The sequence below is a fragment of the Leopardus geoffroyi genome, chromosome A1 (genome assembly GCF_018350155.1).
Source record: "Leopardus geoffroyi isolate Oge1 chromosome A1, O.geoffroyi_Oge1_pat1.0, whole genome shotgun sequence".
Taxonomy (NCBI): Eukaryota; Metazoa; Chordata; class Mammalia; order Carnivora; family Felidae; genus Leopardus; species Leopardus geoffroyi.
Window position 1 is genome coordinate 85,564,226 of NC_059326.1, and position 19,207 is coordinate 85,583,432.

A 19,207-nucleotide genomic window follows, 5' to 3' on the forward strand; every position below is an offset into this window, starting at 1 on the left:
GTGCATGGGTGAACATCCTTTCTCCTAGTTAGTTCTTTGTAATTGCCTGAGTGCTCATGATGTGTCTTAAGGCTCCTTGAGAGATGCCGGTTATATCTTTCTCTTACACTTGTGTCCAAGACTCTGACTACTGACACACGTGTGCTGAGGGAGACCGGATAATTAGGTCCAGGCATACCCACCATCACTCCAAACTCCACAGAATGGAAATTACATGTTGCACAGTGACACACACTCCCTGTATTTGCCACCTTCTAGATGACCTAATGGCCTCACCATGCTTATCCTGAGTGGCATCATATCCTGTCTTCAAATTATCTTGCTCCTTATGCCTTTTTCTCAGTCTCCCCATCTCAGAGGTGAAGGAGCACTGATGGACTCTGCTTGAATTATTCCTTCTGAGGAAAGCCTCAGCCTACAGTTTTGCAACAGTAATAACAAGTATGCAGTCCTTATGGGACCCTCATTGAGCTATGCCAGATACTTATGTTCTGAATCATTGCTGGTCTATACACCTACCATTATCCTACACACATTTGCAACATCTCCACAGCAGCCTACTTCATCTACTCATTTCATTTCTTTGTTTTTGTTTTTGTTTTTTTTAATTTATTTATTTTGGGAAAGAATGAAAGAGAGAGTGGAGAGGGGCAGAGTGGGGAGAGAGAATACCAAACAGTCTCTGTGCTGGGAGGACAGAGCGCCACCCACTGCTCCAACTCACAAACACAGAGATCAAGACGTCAGCATAAATCAAGAGTCAGGTGCTTACCAGACTGAGCCACCCAGGTTCCCCTACTCATTTCTTTATCATGAGCTAATTAAACAGGAGTAGACAAATTAAAGTTTGGAACATATTTTAAGAACTTATTATGTCTTATAAGGATAAGGAGACCATGGAATAGTTCAGAAAGTAACGAAAGGCAGGAGCTCAGCCATTCTCCAAATGCACTGACAGTGAAAACATGAGATTAGGGGCTCCATTAAGGTACAGTGTGAGGGATTCCGTTAGAAATGTTCAGTTTCCCAGGAGGCCAGGGTTAACATTATTAAACACTATTTTAAAATGTTAATTTTATCCTTGTAACTGAGGGTTGTCTGAGCTATGACTTTTCCCAGGGAGTGGCTGGTTTGGACTCTTGGAGCGGAGCCAGTGGATAAAACCCTTCCTGGGCCTGCATCTTCTGACGCTGTAGAGTCCCTCCCTTCTGTGCCAGAGCACTGGCCCAGATAGCGTGCGCAGCTGGGGAAGAGAGCGCTGCTATCAGCGGGGCCAGGCGACTTCCAGCCTGCCATGGCCTCTGGGGCACCTGGGGAGCGGTTGCGCGAGGAGGCTAGGTGCCCGGTGTGTCTGGATTTCCTTCAGGATCCGGTCAGCGTGGCCTGTGGCCACAGCTTCTGCCTCAGGTGCATCTCGGAGTTCTGTGAGAAGTCTGACAGCGCGCAGGGCGGCCTCTATGCCTGCCCGCAGTGCCGGGGCCCCTTTGGGCTGGAGAGCTTTAGGCCCAACCGGCAGCTGGCTAGCCTGGTGGACAGCGTGCGGCAGCTGGGGCTCGGCGCGGGGCCGGTGGGAGTGCGCCTGTGTGCGCAGCACTGCGAGGAACTGACCCTCTTCTGCGAAGTGGACCAGGAGGCACTGTGCTGGGTCTGTGACACCACTGCTGAACACAGGAGTCACCACACCATGCCTCTGCAAGAGGCAGCTCGGTGTTACCAGGTGAGAGTCCCTTTGCGCACCCTGCAAAGCGCACGTGGAGAGGCCCCCACTGCTAGTCTGCAAATGCAGCCCAGACATCCGAGAGGACTGAGCCACAGGTGTTAGTGACAAACCCTAGGGACAAACCCACATGATACCATCCTGATCTGTGCCCTTCCCACATCCTGTCTCTCACAGCCCACATTCAAGTTCGGTCTCCTTGCCTTATAGTAACCCCCTTTTGGGACCTCTATTCAGGAGTTCAAATGCACCCTTATTTTAGACTGTCCCTTTTCCCATGAAGCCTTCCTTAGCTTTTTAGTTTCATCTTTTTTTTTTTTTTAAGTTTATTTATTTATTTTGAGAGAGAGAGCAGGGGAGATGGCAGAGAGAAAGGGAGAGAATCCCAAGCAGGCTTAGTGCAGAGTCCCTAGTGGGGCTCAAACCCATAGGCCTTCAGATCATGACCTGAGCCAAGTCAAGAGTTGGATGCTCAACTGACTGAGCCGCCCAGGTGCCCCTTCTCTTGGTTTTATTCTTGCTGATGCTGACATTCTGGTTCCAACAGCAAGACCTCTGGTGTGGAGGGTTGTGTTATCCAATTGGTTCTTGGTTACAGGTGTGTGTCTTTATTGTAAATACTTCTTAATAACTCCCAGTTGTATAATGCCTTGCTTTTTCATAATGCTTCTATGTTGATTAATATTGTCACCGAAACAATGCCAGGGTTTGGACACTTGTTAAGAATAGTGTCTGTGAGTACACAGCTCTGATCACTTGTAAAGTCTGCAGATGCATGTGTACCCCGAAGTAAGAGTCCAGTAGGTAAGCACACAGGCCAGTCTCTCTTCAACACCTATTTGGCAGCTGATGATGTGAGCATCCTCAATGCAGACAGGACTCGTATTGGAGTATTTGGCCCTCAAAGTGGCATCTGTGAAACTCTAATAGAATTTTCCCTACTGATGCTCTTCAAGAGTTCTTTGACATATCCTGATCGTGTCTTTTTTTTTAATGCTTATTTATTTTTGAGGGAGGGACTGAGAGAGAGAGAGAGAGAGAGAGCAGAGGAGGGACAGAGAGGGAGAGGGGACAGAGGATCTGAAACAGCTCCAGGCTCTGTGCTGGAGCCTGGAGGATCTGTGCTGTCAGCTCAGAGCCTTGATGCAGGGCTCAAACTTACAAACAGTGAGATCATGATCTGAGCCGAAGTCGGATGCCTAACTGACTGAGCCACCCAGGCACCCCATCTGATCATGTTTAAATTCCCAACATCTGGAACAGCTACTACCACAAAGGAGATCAAAGTCATCTTTAATCTACTGACATGTCTAACTGAATACTATCACAATGAAATAATTTGCAAACATTGAATTTCTAAAATAATAATAATGTTATTATTTTGATTTTGTTTTACTTTTTAAATTTTTTTTAATGTTTACTTTTGAGAGAGAGAGAGACAGAGCATGAGCAGGGGAGGGGCAGAGAGACAGGGAGACAGAGAATCTGAAACAGGCTCCTGGCTCTGAGCTGTCAGCACAGAGCTGACTCAGGGCTCAAACTCAGGAACCTGAGATCTTGACCTGAGCCAAAGTTGAATGATTAACCGATTGACCCATTCAGGTGCCCCTTAACTTTGTTTTAAATAAGGTTTTGAGACATTTCTTACCTCAACTTCCTTGTTGACACACCTAGAAATATTTCTTAGTTTTTTTTGTTTGTTTGTTTGTTTGTTTTTTGTTGTTGTCATCTACAAAATTCAGGTGCCAGCTACTTTCTACCTACATTTTTGAAGCATGTTGTCCCTGCTTTCTTTTTATACAGAAGTTACCTCAATCTAACTTGATTGCATGTAATATGTCTCAAGAAGTTCCTTATATTTCAGTAGTCCTTAATTAAATGCCAGATAAATATCTTTTAAACTCCTTCACCTGTCAGTCAAGACTTTCTAGGGCCCCAACTTCTGTTTCCACAGTTCTTGTCTTAACCAACCATGAGGTCCAACAAAACCAGCCTGATGACTGTGGTCCCCAAACAGGCCACATCTTTTTCCCCTCCTTGCTTTTGCTAGCAGTTTCTTCTGCCCAAGGGAGCTTTCCTCTAAGTGTCACAGTTCTATTTCTTGCAAACACTAAAACCAATGCCACTTCCCCCATCTTGTCAAACGTTTCCATAAATTCTACTGCTAGTTTATGTAGAGCGCTATGGATAAGATTATAGAAGTCTCTTTTTAAATTCAATTGTTGTTTAAGACTTATTAAATGGCTTTAGAAAGAGTTCCCCCCCCCCATTTTTCCTAAGATTTATTGAATGACTTGGGACAAATTTAAAAATATGCATATTGCGTATCTTTATGGGTGTTCTCTGTAGATAAAATGTATGTGTTTATTTCTAGCAGTGGTTGAAAGGAGATATAGTTTCTGGGTTTTTTTTTGTTAATTCCTCATAAGATTTATGACATTCTCTATTTTCTTTTCATTTAAGCATTAGTAATTTGCAAGGTTTCAGTTGACCAAATAATAATAAACAATTTTCTTATTATAAATCAATAAATAATTTTAAGAAGTTTAAATATATAGATACAAGGAATAACATCACTTTTGGGGTGCCTGGGTGGCTTAGTCAGTTGAGCATCCAACTTCATTCAGCTCAGGTCATGATCTCACAGTTCATGAGCTCAAGCCCCACATTGGGCTCTCTACTGTCAGTGCAGAGCCTGCTTTGGATCCTTTCTCTCCCTCTCTGTCTGTCCCTCTCCTGCTCACTCTGTCTGTCTCTCTCAAAATAAGTAAATGTTAAATCAGATTATTTAAAAAAAAGGTATACACTTTCAACCAAGCACTAATTAAGATGCAATTTTGTCTACTGAACATTTGATGCTAACTAGTTTTTATATATCCATTGCAAGTACTTTTTTTTCCAAAATTGGTGGCATATTATATAAAATACACTTATTTCAATTTATTTTATAATTGTGAATATTTCTTGTCATTCAGTATTTTGTAACACACTATTTTAGTTCCATCATGTTAATATAAAATATATTTTTCTCACTCTCTTATTGTTGACACTTGAAGTTACAATTCTACTATTTTGTTTATTTCATTTCATTTTATTTTATTACTTACTTAATTTATTTATTTTGAAAAGCACTTGTTAGCATTTCAAGCTACCAGGATGCAACCTCCCAACACCCCACCACCACACCCTTAATCTTCTTCTCAGCTCTTCTGCTGAGGAATTTGACCTTCTCCATAACAGACTGTATTGGGATCTTTCTGTTTCCCCAAACTTTGTAGTAGCCGGATCATACCACATCAATGATAGGGGCAGCTCCAGTCTTGTTTCTCACAGCATTTCCCGGTGTCTGCTCACTGACGTGTCCACTGTTTATCAAGGCTAACAGTAGGGCAGACACTCTGGTTCCTCTTTAAGTGGTAATGTCTCACTTATACCACCTTTTCCAAAGTAACCTGGGCAATATTTGTGGAGGTTGGTTGATACTATGGTGATTCATGAGGCCAGAATTACCCTGGCCTCCTGGGTGCTTCTGTGCTTCCCAGTGCAGCCATGGTTGTGGCTCATGTGGCCCCTAAGCTTCAAGATCTTCTGCAATATGGATGGTATGTCCACAGCCCAAAGGAAAGAGAGTCCTACTATTTTAAATTATGCTGCAATGAACATATATTTAGATAAACCTTTAATTATACCTGGCATTAATACTTAAAAATATATTTATATTTTACTTAATCCTTAATGAGGTTAAACATTTTTATGTGCTCACTAAAGCCTGTTTTAATTGATCTTTGTATTTCCTGGTTAACCTAGTTGATGCCAGGTACTGAAATAGGGCATATACAATGGGTTCAGTGTATCTTTCCAAACAGGTAAAGCTCCAGAGGGCCCTGGAAATGGTAAGAAAGAAGATGGAGGAGGCCTTGACTCAGGAGGTCAATGTGGGGAAGAAAACTATCATTTGGAAGGTAAGAGATTCTTGGAACTTCAGGAGGCTTGCTTTTCCGAAAGATCCAAGTTTGGGTCATTAAATTACTGTTCAACCATTTTCCCTGCTCCAGTACTTTTGTTCCATTTATATACTTGCTCTTGGGAAACATCTCAGTGTCATCCTGGGCCATCCCATCCCCGCAAATTACATCATGTATGTGTGTTCTTTTTATCTCTATTAATAGTACCCCAATCCAAATTGTAAATAGATAGTTTTACTGATCTTAATCTTACTATAATTTACTGCTCTAATCCTAATACCTAGAAAAGAGTCTCATACTATCATCACTAGTTTAAAATATATGTATTTGTGTGTGTATATGTATGTATGTATATATATATATATGTGTGTGTGTGTGTGTGTGTGTGTGTGTGTGTGTGTATGTATATAGGATGAATGGCATAATAAATACTTCGCAGCATTGATAGATATGAAATATAGCTAATAGTGATCATCTTACAGATAGGAAGATAATGTGAACTTTCACCTCTTTTCAGTAATTCATATATATGTCCTTTTTTTTTTTACAGTTCATCAGTTTTTTCACTTAACTCTTCATACACACACACATGCATACACACATACCACACACAGTGATTTCAATCTGCAGTGATTTTGCCCTCTAAAGGATATTTTACAATATATGTAGATATTTTTGGTTCTCACAATTTGGCGGGGGGGAGTGGGCTCGCTACTGGAATTTCATGCGTGAAGGGCAAGCATGCTGCTAAACACCATACAAAGCACAGGACAGCCCATGGAAGCTCATAATTTAAAAAAAATAAATTTAATGTTTATTTATTTTTGAGAGAGAGATACATCGTGAGTGGGGGATGGGCAGAGAAAGAGGGAGACACAGAATATGAAGCAGGTGCCAGGCTGTGAGCTGTCAGCACAGAACCTATGCAGGTCTCAAACCCACTAACCTTGAGATCATGACCTGAGCTGAAGTCGGATGCTTAACCAACTGAGTCACTCAGGCACCCCATTTTTTAAAAAAAAAAATTTAATGTGAAACTCATAATAAATAATAGTCTGGTAAGATATCATTAGGGTCAAGATTGAGAAACTATACATAGAAGTTATATGTAAATAATATATAACATATATAGGATTTATTTTATAGAGTATTTCTATTATTTGTCTCCAAATAACCCTTATTCTGCGATCATATTCTATAATGTTTCTAAGTATATTTTTAAGTTTATTTATTTTGAGAGAGAGAGAGAGAGAGAGAGAGAAAGAGCAAGCACATGAATGCAGAGTGGGGGAGGGGCAGAAAGAGAGGTAGAGAGAGAATCTCAAGCAAGCTCTGTACTGTCAGCATGGTGATGAGCCCAACGTGGGGCTTGAACTCACAAATTGTGAGATCATGACTTGAGCTGAATGAAATCAAGAGTCAAAGGCTTAATGGACTGAGGCATTAGGTGCTCCTATATTTTTCTAATTCTTTCCTTACTCTTTTCTTAAAATTTTTGTTTTATACACTATCCTCAGACAGATATTTCCATAAAGACCATTTAGGCTACATTTTTCTTCTGTGTTGAGTCTTATCTTTTTCTATTGCTATGCAATATGTAGTTAATGTATGCAGTTACATGTAGTTAAATACTTAATGATAATTTTTGTTCTTTTGGGGCTAATAATCCAAGTCTCTCTCCCTCCCTCTCTCTCTGCTCTGCTCCCCAACTTATGCTCTCTGTCTCTAACATAATAATGATTATTAAAAAAATAAAATAAAAAGTGATAGCTTATGCCCTTTAATCAAACCAAGGCAATATAATGTTTAGCAATGAGCCTGGGAATCCAAAATGAGAGACTGTGGGAGGTTAACTTGCCACCTATACTCAGTTTAAAGCTAGTTTTCCACATGTCAGTATGAAGAGAATAAAATTTATGTCTCTGTGTATAATAATGCTGCATCAAAGTATATTCCTTAGGTCTATTTAAAAAATGTAGATGTGAGATTTGGGTGGAAATCAGTATTAATTTCCTGAAGTCAACTCTGCGGTAAATGGCCTGACAATCATTTATTTACTTTTGGGCTATACAGAGAATGTTAGCCTTAGGTTTCACAATTACGATATTACTAAGTAATATTCACATCTCTACTCTCTAAGACTTTTTTTCACATTTACAAATCTAGGTCTCTGTAAGCTCTTTTCATAAGTTATTTCCACCCTGTTCTCATTCTAGTGAATATTTTTTTTAAATCAGGCTCTTTTTTGTTTAAGTTTATTTATTTATTTTGAGAGAGAGTGCAAGTGGGGGGGGGGGCAGAGAGAGAAGGAGACAGGGAATCCCAAGCAGACTCTGCACTGTCAGCACAGAGCCAGACATAGGGCCTGAGCCCACCAACTTTGAGATCATGACCTGAGCTGATCCCAGTGCTTAAGGAACTGAGCCACCCAGATGTCCCTCTAGTGTAATAATCTATAATGTATTTTATGTATAGTATAATAATGTATTTTAACTTCATTATGCAAGTATTCCTTGCTAGTCATTCTGCTCAGCAGTTTAATAGATATGCAATTTTAATTCCCATACCATACACGTGTTTCCTCATATTTTATTTATGTTTTATTTTATCTTAGAGAGAAGGCACAATCAGGGGAGAGGGACAGAGGGAGAGAGAGAGAATCTTTTTCTTTTTTTAAACTTTTTTAACATTTACTCATTTTTGAGTGACAAAGACAGAGTATGAATGGGGGGAGTGGCAGAGAGGGGGGAGACACAGAATCTGAATCAGGCCCCAGGTTCTGAACTGTCAGCACAGAGCCTGATGCGGGGCTCCACTTCATGAACCGCAAGATCATGACCTGAGCCGAAGTTGGACGCTTAACAGACTGAGCCACCCAGGTGCCCAGAGAGAGAGAGAGAGAGAGAGAGAGAGAGAATCTTACGCAGGCCTCATGCTCAGCAAGCTCAATCACATCACCCTGGGATCATGACCTGAGACAATATTAAGAGTTAGAGGTTCAACTGACTGAGCCATGCAGGTACCTCTCTCCATATTTTATTTTATTATTTTTTTTAAATAAAGTTTATTTATTTATTTTGAGAGAGACAGAGTGAGTGGGGGAGGGGAAGAGAGAGAATTGCAAGTAGGCTTCATGCTGTCAGCGCAGAGCACACAGGGCTTGAACTCATGAAGTACAAGATCCTGACCTGAGCCGAAATCAAGAGTGGGATGCTCAACCAACTCAGCCACCCAGGTGCCTCTCCCCATATTTAAAATGTGGCTCCAATGGGGCGCCTGGGTGGCGCAGACGGTTAAGCGTCCGACTTCAGCCAGGTCACGATCTCGCGGTCCGTGAGTTCGAGCCCCGCGTCAGGCTCTGGGCTGATGGCTCAGAGCCTGGAGCCTGTTTCCGATTCTGTGTCTCCCTCTCTGTCTGCCCCTCCCCCGTTCATGCTCTGTCTCTCTCTGTCCCCCCAAAAATAAATAAACGTTGGAAAAAAATAAATAAATAAAATGTGGCTCCAAAACTCGCCTATAAAAGTGCCTTGCACCCAACTCCATGGCAAAATGGGAACCCAAATCCAACTGTCTTCTCAAACTCTAGTGGCCTCTGGTTCCTGCATGTTGTTAAAATGCAGCCCATTCATTCACAGACATTGCCTCCAGCCTCACTGTCCCATACCTGCATGGGGAAGCCAGACACTGTGCCCCCACTGCTGATGCTCTGATCCCCTGTGTCACTCCAGGAAAAAGTGGAGATGCAGAGGCAGCGCTTCAGGCTGGAGTTTGAGAAGTATCGTGGCTTCCTGGCCCATGAGGAGCAGCTCCAGCTGCGGAGGATGGAAGAGGAGGAGCGAGCCACCCTGCAGAGACTGCGGCACAGCAAGAACCTTCTGGGGCAGCAAAGCAGGGCTCTGAAGGAGCTGGCTGAGGAGCTGGAGGAGAGGTTCCAACGCCCAGCTCTGGGGCTGCTGGAGGTAAGCCTGGGCGCCTCCGGCACAGGGAGGCTCAAGTGCCAGACCACAGGGACAAATAGCCACTTTCAGAGACAAGTCACATAGTCATTCATGCTTTTTAGCAAAAGGACACCCTAGAATGTATGTGTGAGGCACCTTAATTCGAAGTCCTAGCGTCAGAATGAGAAGGGACCCTACATGATTCTATAAAATAGTTCATAGTAGAGAGAAAAGTTTAAGTATTTTTAAAAAAGTAAAATTAATTTGGTATCTTACCTATAAGGTTAACCAGAAAATGGATAATCTATGCTATGTTTCCTGCAAAACACTTCTTTTTAATTTTTTTAACATTTACTTTTTTTTTTTTTTTTTTTTTGAGAGAGAGAGAGAGCAAGAGAACAGGGGAGGGGCAGAAAAAGAGGGAGACACAGAATCTGTAGCAGGCTCCAGGCTCTGAGCTGTCAGTACAGACCCCAATGCCAGGCTTAAACTCATGAACCTTGAGATCATGATCTGAGCCTAAGTCAGACATTTAACTGTGAGCCACCCAGGGGCTTCATGAAAAACACTTCTTAAAACTTCATAGTCAATCTGTCAATGATGATATGCTGTATTTCAGTGATGGCCAATTCCAAAAGTCTTTGGTAATCCATTTCAATGTCAGAGCTGAAAATATGAATGATGGTTTAACTTGTTCAGCTTGAAGTTTTCCTGTTAAATCTTATGGCAAACACTAATTTCCTTGTCCATATTGCATGCCTATTCCAGGCAAAGTGAAGAGGGATTCAGTGGGTTTTGTGCAATTTCCTTATAATCAGTAGGGATTATACAGCAGAGACACAAATAACAAGAAAAAATATTTGTTCTTAACCCTCCAGGAGGTCATCAAAATCCCAAGTGAACTGAGAAAGTCATTGTAGTTAATGTACGCATATTATCATGATAGAATCTACTGCAGTCAAAGATTTCTGGGCATATTTCATTCTGTCTCATCCCCAGTGACTCATCAGGATATTCTGAACTAAGTAATTCATATCATCCCTTAGCCACTGACCCACAGATTCCACCTTGTCTGAGTTAGTTCCAGACACTGAAAGTACCATGAAATAAATATTCATATTAACTATCTATATAATGTTTACAAGTACAATGAATAAACAGCACTGGTTACATAGTTGGGGGAGGTCATTGAATGAATGAACTTACAATGCATTTTTATTTATTTTGTCTAATTTAATTCATTTTGTCTTCAATATATCTGTATCTACACAAAATTTATTATTATTATTATTATTACTATGCTCATTTCCTTGTGAGCACACTAAGTATGAGAAAGGAATTAATTTTCTGAATTTCAGACAGTAAATATACACAGAAAGTTTAACATTTTCCTTTTTTCTAATTTTTATATATATTTTTAATGTTTATTCATTTTTGTGTGAGAGACAGAGTGTGAGCATGGGAGGGGCAGAGAGATAGAGGGAGACAGAATCCAAAGCAGGCTCCAGGCTATGAGCTGTCAGCACAGAGCTCGATGCAGGGCTCAAAAACACAAGCTGTGAGATCATGACCTGAGTTGAAGTCAGATGCCCAACCGACTGAGCCACTCAGGTGCCCTTAATATTTTCAATAATAATATTCATCATCTTATCTTACTATATCTCAAAACACACCATTACTTTTTTTTACATTTATTTATTTTTGAAAGAGAGAGAGCACAAGTTGGGGAGGGGTACAGAGAGGGAGACAGAATCTGAAGCAGGCTCCACGTTCTGAGCTGTAAGCACAGAGCCAGATGAGGGGCTTGAATTCACCAACCATGAAATCATGACTTGAGCTGAAGTTGGAAATTTAACCAACTGAGCTACCCAGGTGCCCCACAAAACACACAATTTAAAACTAGCATTTATTAGCACCAAAAGTTGTTAAAATGATTTATAGTACAAATCTTAGGGAGAATATATTCTAAAATTATTTATGTTGATTGTTATATTCACCTTTGCCTTTCTTCCTCAGTACCAGTAAGCAGCATTTTACCCTCCCACCCCCGAAAGCCTGCCAGTCCCATAAAAAATAATTATTTCCCTGCGTTTATGCCTTCTGAAAATTATCTATCACGTGGGTATTTTTTAGAGGGAAAAGGAAAATTTAAGGCAGGTGATTTATTTAAATAATCTCCTTTGAGATAAAATGTTGCTATTAATTAATGACTTTCTTTTTTATCCAGTTAGTAAACCTCCTTCCATATGAGTTCGTAGCTATGGTAGGTTGGTTCAACGAATGAGGAATTTGGGGTTTTCTTACAGAGACATTGAGAGTAATATATTTTTGTCTATACCTTTCATCATCCCTCAAATGAATTCTGGAGACATTTATGGTCTATTTTTACCTTCATTTCATCCACATTAGTTATCAGAATGTATTTCTCTATTAAAATATCCAAATGTCAGAATTATCAATTGAAAAAATAATTAAGTTGGTTGATATCATAGGAGTTAACCTAAACTTTGTGTAGTCTGATTCTATTCAAATAGAGGCAAACTGATTCTATTATGTTAAAATTCATGAGAAAAGTCAACAGCCAGGTTTTGGATTTGGTTAAGAGAGATTCATGTCTCCTATATTTTCATCTTCATAGTTAATTATTTCTGATCATTCCTAAAGAGATATTCATAGTTTGTTTCCAATCTGTCAAAAGCAGTTCAGAGGGCTGACTCACACCTGCTTGTATTTCTCTTTTACTTTCAGGGTGTGAGAGAAGCATTGAGCAGGTATGTTTACTTTCTGAATCAGGGAATGGGTTTGGAGATGACAAGGAAGGTGGTTGATAAGTCCTACTGAGAATTATTGGTTCTGTGTCCTTCTCAGAAGTAAGGATGTCACACAGCTGGAACTGGAGAACATCCCCATGGAGCTGAAGACAATGTGTCACATCCCTGGGATGAGGGAAATGTTGAGAAAGTTCCAAGGTAGGCTTCGTCTTTGAGCTTGGAGAACTATGGAGCCCAGGGTTTGGCTGTTTTTGTAATGTGTTACTGCAGAAGTCAGTCTGCAGAAACAAACAGAACCCAAAGTTTACTGACTAAAATCAGTAAAGGGCTATTTTTAAATCATGTCATTGGCTTCTTTCTGGATTGTGGAGGCTTTGGTTTCACCTCATCTCCCTCTGGGAGCCATGCAGATAGAGCCCAACCTCCTTTCTGTTGCTGGTAGCTTTGGGAAAGGGCACGGTTATGGTGATTTGGGCACTGCTCGTAAAGGCAACCACACTACAGTGGAACACTGGCTTCCCTAAAGATTTTATTAAGTAAAGTGAGTCACATGGCCATGCCAAGTTATAAAGGTGGGTGGGAGAGAACACTTTGTTCAGAAGAAAGAAAACTGGGATATGTGTATAATTATAAAAAATATCAGAGGTACTAACACACATTTTAGCTACATTTAGTTAGAACAATATAGACTTGAAAGTGTGGTTCTTGGGGCGCCTGGGCGGCTCAGTCGGTTAAGCGTACGACTTCGGCTCAGGTCATGATCTCGCGGTTCGTGAGTTCAAGCCCCGCGTTGGGATCTGTGCTGACAGCTCAGAACCTGGAGACTGTTTCAGTTCTGTGTCTCCCTCTCTCTCTCTGACCCTCCCCCGTTCATGCTCTGTCTCTTTCTGTCTCAAAAATAAATAAAAGTTAAAAAAAAATTTTTTTAGGAAGTGTGGTTCTTAGTTTATTAACTGTGATTTGAGTAAAATTAGTTCCAATGAATATTCATTTCCCTGTTTATAAAATGCTGAAAAATGTATTATTGTTTGGAAGACTAAGTGAATGATATTTGAAAGCAGAAAAATAACCAATATAAAAGCCTTAAGGTACATCAAATAAGAGATTTGAATTTTTTTAAAATTTTTTTAACGTTTATTTATTTTTGAGACTGAGAGAGACAGAGAATGAATGGGGGAGGGTCAGAGAGAGGGAGACACAGAATCTGAAACAGGCTCGAGGCTCTGAGCTGTCAGCACAGAGCCCTATGTGGGGCTGGAACTCATGGACCGCAAGATCATGACCTGAGCCGCAGTCCGACGCTCAACTGATTGAGCCACCCAGGCGCCCCAGGATTTGATTTATTATCTGTCACTTGAGGAGGAGCCAATGGTATTCAATCAATTACTTTTGTGTACGAATAACTGTGGTGACATAAATTTGTCTATTAGATTTGATTATTCTGTTCTTTAAAACAATATAGATTCAATATTTGTATTTATTTTTTATTTTGTGTTTTTTTAATGCTTATTTTTATTTTTGAGAGAGAGAGAGAGCACGAACAGGGGAAGTGCAGAGAGGCAAGGAAACACAGAATCTGAAATAGGCTCCAGGCTCTTAGCTGTCAGCACAGAGCCTGATGCAGGGCTCAAACTCACAAATTATGAGATCATGACCTGAGTCAAAGTCGAACACTCAACTGACTGAGCCATCCAGGTACCACTGTATTTACTTTTTAAAATTCACGTTATATGCAGCATTGAAAACAAACCGTGGCTAAATACTGGTTTCACTACTTACAGGGAGACAGCTTTGACCCATATTGAGAAAACCCATGTTACCAGTCCTGCTCCTGCTTAATGATGGGAAAATTAATATATACCAACTGCATGAATTGTTACAATTTATTAAACTCTCATAATCAGTGTCATAATATTCCCATTTCTTTTACTGAATTAAATAATGAATGAATCAATTCAATAAAATGAATTTATGCCAGTCACTACTCTAAGTATTGAAATATATTATTGAACAATAACAAAAAATCCTGCAAATCCATAACTTTGTGTTGTAAATATTTACTTAAATTATGCAAAATACACAGAATGTTAGAAGATTATACAGAATATAAGGTAAGGGTAGCCAGAAGTTCGTGGGGTAGGGCATCTAAACTTGAATTTGACAGTAAAGGAGGGCCCCTTCAGGGATAACTCATCAGATATCTAATCTGAAAGAAAACATTCCAGGCAATAGAAACAATGAGTGCCCATGCCTGAGATAGAAATATAGAAGATGTGTTTCAGGAACTATGAGGTCTCTGTAGCTGGGGAAGAATTAACAAGGGGAGAGTCAGAGAGGCCAAGACAAGACCAATTAGCACAGGATGGTATGGGCAGGTCACTGTGAGCAGGAAGCTTTACCTTTGAGTAAACAGAAAATCAGTAAAAAAAACTGTGAATGGAGGAATAGCATGATTATATTAATGTTTTGAGAGGCTCACTCTGTATGCTTCACTGAGAATAAATTCAAAGGGGCAAGGCTTTATGTGGGAAGAGCAATTAGGAGCCTTTGCAATAATTCCATTAGAGATGATTGTGGATTGGATCAGGGTGGTACTGTTGGAGGTGCTGAGGTGTGTACAGAATCTTGGCATATTTTGAAGGTAGAGCTGGCAAGATCTGCTATTGGATTAGATGTGAGTTGTCAGAGAAAGAGAAAAGTCCGAAATGACCCAAAGATTTAAATCTCTAGAGCTGGTGTAAGGAAGTTGCCATTTACATTGATGGTTAAAGGGCAGGTGAGGCAGAAGGAGGGGAGTTGGGTTTCGAGCATATCAATCTTGTGATGAGTATTAAATCTCAAAAGTTTGATGTCAGGTAGGCAAATGATTTTGCAAATATGGAGTTTCAGGAGAAAGGTCTAAGGTAGATATATGCATTTGGAGTCAGTAAGCATATGAATGGAATTAAATTAAATCAATGAGCCAACCAGCCCAAGAACTATTGTGTGCTGAGACAGAAAGAAGAGGTCCAGGTCCTGAGACCACTGGTTTCTCCAATGGCAGTGATGGAGAAGAGGAGAAAACAGGAAAGGGGATCAAGAAGGAGTGAGGAGAAAAGAGGGAAGGGAAGCATGATGATGGCTGTCTTTGGGAAAGAGAAAGGAGGTTTTTCAGAACAAGGGTATTCTCAACAGCATTAATGCTACACAGAAGTAATTTAAGGTGAACTCATCAGTGTGGAGGTCACTGAGGAGATGGACACGGACAGTTTGATTACAGTGTTGTTATATCATGATGAACAATTGAATCTAACAGAGAAGGGTTGGGGAAGGAATTGGAGACAGACCATATTAGAAACCATGTCACAGATTTATTTTCTTATAAATGGAGCAAGGAAGTGTGGTGGCTGGGAAATAATGTGTAAAGACATAACATACATCAAATACACCTAGCACAATTCCATGGAAAACCATGTCTCAGTCTGTTATTTATGACTTCTAGAATATGGAGAGACCACATAAGCTCTGATTCTGAGTCTCCTCAGCTGTAACGTGGGGATGATAATGGCCACTCTGTGGGTGGGTAAATGCATTAGCAGAGATGACGTATTATTTATGTGACCAACTCAGGTTTGGGTTTCAACACAAGATCGCTAGAAGTGGTCATTGGAATAGTATTTGTTATTATGATATTAAAAATAAAACTATGTTGATGAAATTTATTATTTTGAATATTTATAAGACAAGACACTGAATATTTTACATCCTTCCTTCTTCACTGAGATTTCACACATGCACAAGTAAAACTTCACATCAATCTGACTGGGACTTCACAGCATCAGTATTGGTTTTCTATTGGTGTATAACAAATTACCACAGACTTAACTGCTTAAAACCTCACATGCTTATTAGCTCATAATTATACAGATCAGACATCCATGTGGGATCAGCTAATTTTTCTCCTTATGGTTTCACAAGATCAACATTAAAATGTTGGCCAAGCTGGTCTTCTCTGAAGAGTCTGGGGAAGAATCCATTCCCAAGTTTATTCAGTTTATAGGCATAATGTAGTCCTGACAGTTGTAGGGCTGAGATCCCCATTTTAAGAATTTGTGTGATTATATTAGATCCACTCAGATAATCTTCCTCTTTTCAAATAACATAACATAATCCTGAGAGTAGCACCAGGGTCCGAAGGTCATGGAGCTCATCTTAGAATTCTGCCTACCACAGTAACATAACTTTGAAAGTAGTGGATTTCAAATTAATGAAATTTTCCTATGGATTTTGCGAAAAAAAAATAAATGCGGAAGATCTTCCTAAGAACACCCAAGTACTCTGAATTTAGATGAAAGGAATCTAAATGGTCATGCACATAGTTTGTCATATTATCAATGGTTATGTTTTTATTGAGGCAATAATGAGTTCTGAATCATGTAGAGGTAACTGAGGAATACACAAGTGAGTGATGAAGAAAATAGTCAGCCACCTGCAAGGTAAAATATTTATTTCACTTTCTCTAGGAGTTAATAGAGAGAGAGAGAAATGGGGAGTATTATGGACTATTATCCATAATATTGTGGTTTCCTAAGTTTTTACCTGTCTTTTCTGACGTTTCATATGTCCCACAAAATTCTTCCCACAGTTGATGTCAAGCTGGACCCTGTCACAGCGCATCCTAGCCTCCTCTTGACTGCTGATCTGCGCAGTGTGCAGGACGGAGAGCTGTGGAGGGATCTCCCCAACAACCCGGAGCGATTTGATACATGGCCCTGTGTCCTGGGTTTGCAGAACTTCTCCTCAGGAAGGCATTACTGGGAGGTCATGGTAGGAGAAAGAGCAGAGTGGGGTGTAGGTGTCTGTCGAGAGACGGTGCTGAGAAAGGGGGAGACCACACCCTCTCCTGAGAACGGAGTCTGGGCCATGTGGCTGCTGAAAGGAAATGAGTACATGGTCCTTGCCTCCCCATCTGTACCTCTCCTCCACCTGGAACGGCCTCACTGCATTGGGATTTTTTTGGACTATGAAGCAGGTGAAATCTCCTTTTACAATGTTACAAATGGGTCTTACATCTACACATTCAACCAACTGTTCTCTGGTATTCTCCGACCTTACTTTTTCATCTGTGACACGATTCCTCTTACCTTGCCACCTATGACAGATGTGGAGTCAGAAAATTGGGCATCCAGGGGTCATCTTTACTCTGCTTCTAATGTTGGACATGATCATTCCTAAAATTCTGTTCCTGAGAATTTTATGCCTAGCAAGTTTTCCTGGAGTGGAATCGGGAGGATGCAAATATGCTAAGCCCCCAAATGTCCCCATTTAGATCAGCACTTTAATCCTTATTGCTATGGACATTTTTCCATGAGGACAAAACAGAAAATATGAAATATTTGCATCTGGAGGAGGATTACAGAGCATAATAATTTTAGAAATGCAGCAATCTCCTCAAGTCTTTCCAGGTGGTGCTACAGATTTTCTTGATGAGGGTTTCTTCAAGTGAATGGACCTGGTGTTAAACAAAGATTTCTATACATTCATTATAATTTCACATTCATTTTTATATCCTTTTGTTCCAAGTCTTCGATATATTGAGAATAAGAAATGTCATTTTTTTTTTAGAAATGGCAATTCCTAAATTCGTGGAGAACAGTCCAATACAGCATCAGATCTATAATTCTGTTTCTCCCTCTCCTTATTTCCCTTCTCTTCTCTCATTCTTTCTGTGTGTTTGTCTCCGTCTCTAACTTTTTCTCTTTCTTGCTCTTGACTTTTTTTTTCTCTCTACCTCTTCTTGTTTAGCCTTCCATTTTTTTCTAGATTAACAAATTCAGGACCATTTCTTTTTATTCAGTTTTCCTATGACTACATTCATTTACTCTTTGAATCCTCTTTGTACTGAGACTAATTTCTGAGGATTCTGGAATCCATTTCTTTCATTCTGATATAACTGATTACCACACCATACCCCTCTGAGACTGCCATTTTTCCCTTTATCTTTGGAGACATGTTTTAGAGTAAGAATTTCTCAGAATTCTGATGCAACTAGTTCTTTGACTTAGCCATTGACTAGTTTAAGACCTCAACATCTTTCTCTTTAGGTCTCAGCTACTTAATATGGTTCCTATATGTGGAAAAATGATATGGATCTTAGAATTCTATGGCAAATATTTAAGATCATGATTGATATGATTGGTTTTAATTAAACTTTCTACTTAAATACAACATAAAGATGATGATGACGATTATGATGATGATCTGCTAATAATATTTGACTTATCTTTAAAATATACTCTCTACTTTCCTAACAAAATTCTTAAGTCATTGAAGGCTAACTTTGCTGTTATATTTCTCTGTATCTAATAAAAAATTGCGAGGCAAATGCTAAAATTCAAATGTTTAAGTGCCAAACAATTACTAATGAATGGCAAATTTAGTTAACAGTATTTTGATAATAATCTGCCAACATTTTAATCTTCCACTTTAATTCTACCTTGAATTTTAAAGTATTTTTCTCTTCCAGAGAGATCTCTTTGACTAAAATCTTTCACTTACTTTCCAATAACATTATTAACATAGTTTTCTTTCTGCAATTTTTCAATATTTTTCTTTCCAGACGTTTTTCTTACATTTGGAGGACTATCATGAAGTATAATAATTTTAGAAATGGTATGATCTTATAAACTATTACCAAATGACTCTATGAACTTTATTGATGAATCTTTGCATTAAAAAAATTTATATACATTCATGTTTGGTATATTTATATTTGATCATAAGCAAACAATTCCTCTCTCCATCTCTCCTTTCCAAATGGGGATATTAATGTATTCT

The 19,207-nt window shown here is 39.7% G+C and overlaps 1 protein-coding gene across 1 annotated transcript; it reads left to right on the forward strand.

Annotated features, from left to right (window-relative positions):
- The first annotated feature begins 1,234 nt into the window (after positions 1 to 1,234).
- Positions 1,235 to 18,106, forward strand: TRIM58 (tripartite motif containing 58). The gene is made up of 6 exons (XM_045478160.1): positions 1,235 to 1,717; positions 5,584 to 5,679; positions 9,411 to 9,641; positions 12,369 to 12,391; positions 12,489 to 12,589; positions 17,016 to 18,106. The coding sequence occupies exons 1-6, from the start codon at positions 1,295 to 1,297 to the stop codon at positions 17,603 to 17,605; spliced, it is 1,464 nt and encodes a 487-aa protein (XP_045334116.1). The 5' UTR covers positions 1,235 to 1,294; the 3' UTR covers positions 17,606 to 18,106.
- The last annotated feature ends 1,101 nt before the right edge of the window (positions 18,107 to 19,207 follow it).

Excerpts from the sequence above, each read along its gene's own strand:
- TRIM58 (XM_045478160.1), top strand. The coding sequence starts at position 1,295 with ATGGCCTCTGGGGCACCTGGGGAGCGGTTGCGCGAGGAGGCTAGGTGC. Across the intron at positions 5,680-9,410 it reads AGAAAACTATCATTTGGAAG|GAAAAAGTGGAGATGCAGAG; the intron begins GTAAGAGATTCT and ends GTGTCACTCCAG. Across the intron at positions 12,392-12,488 it reads GTGAGAGAAGCATTGAGCAG|AAGTAAGGATGTCACACAGC; the intron begins GTATGTTTACTT and ends TGTCCTTCTCAG.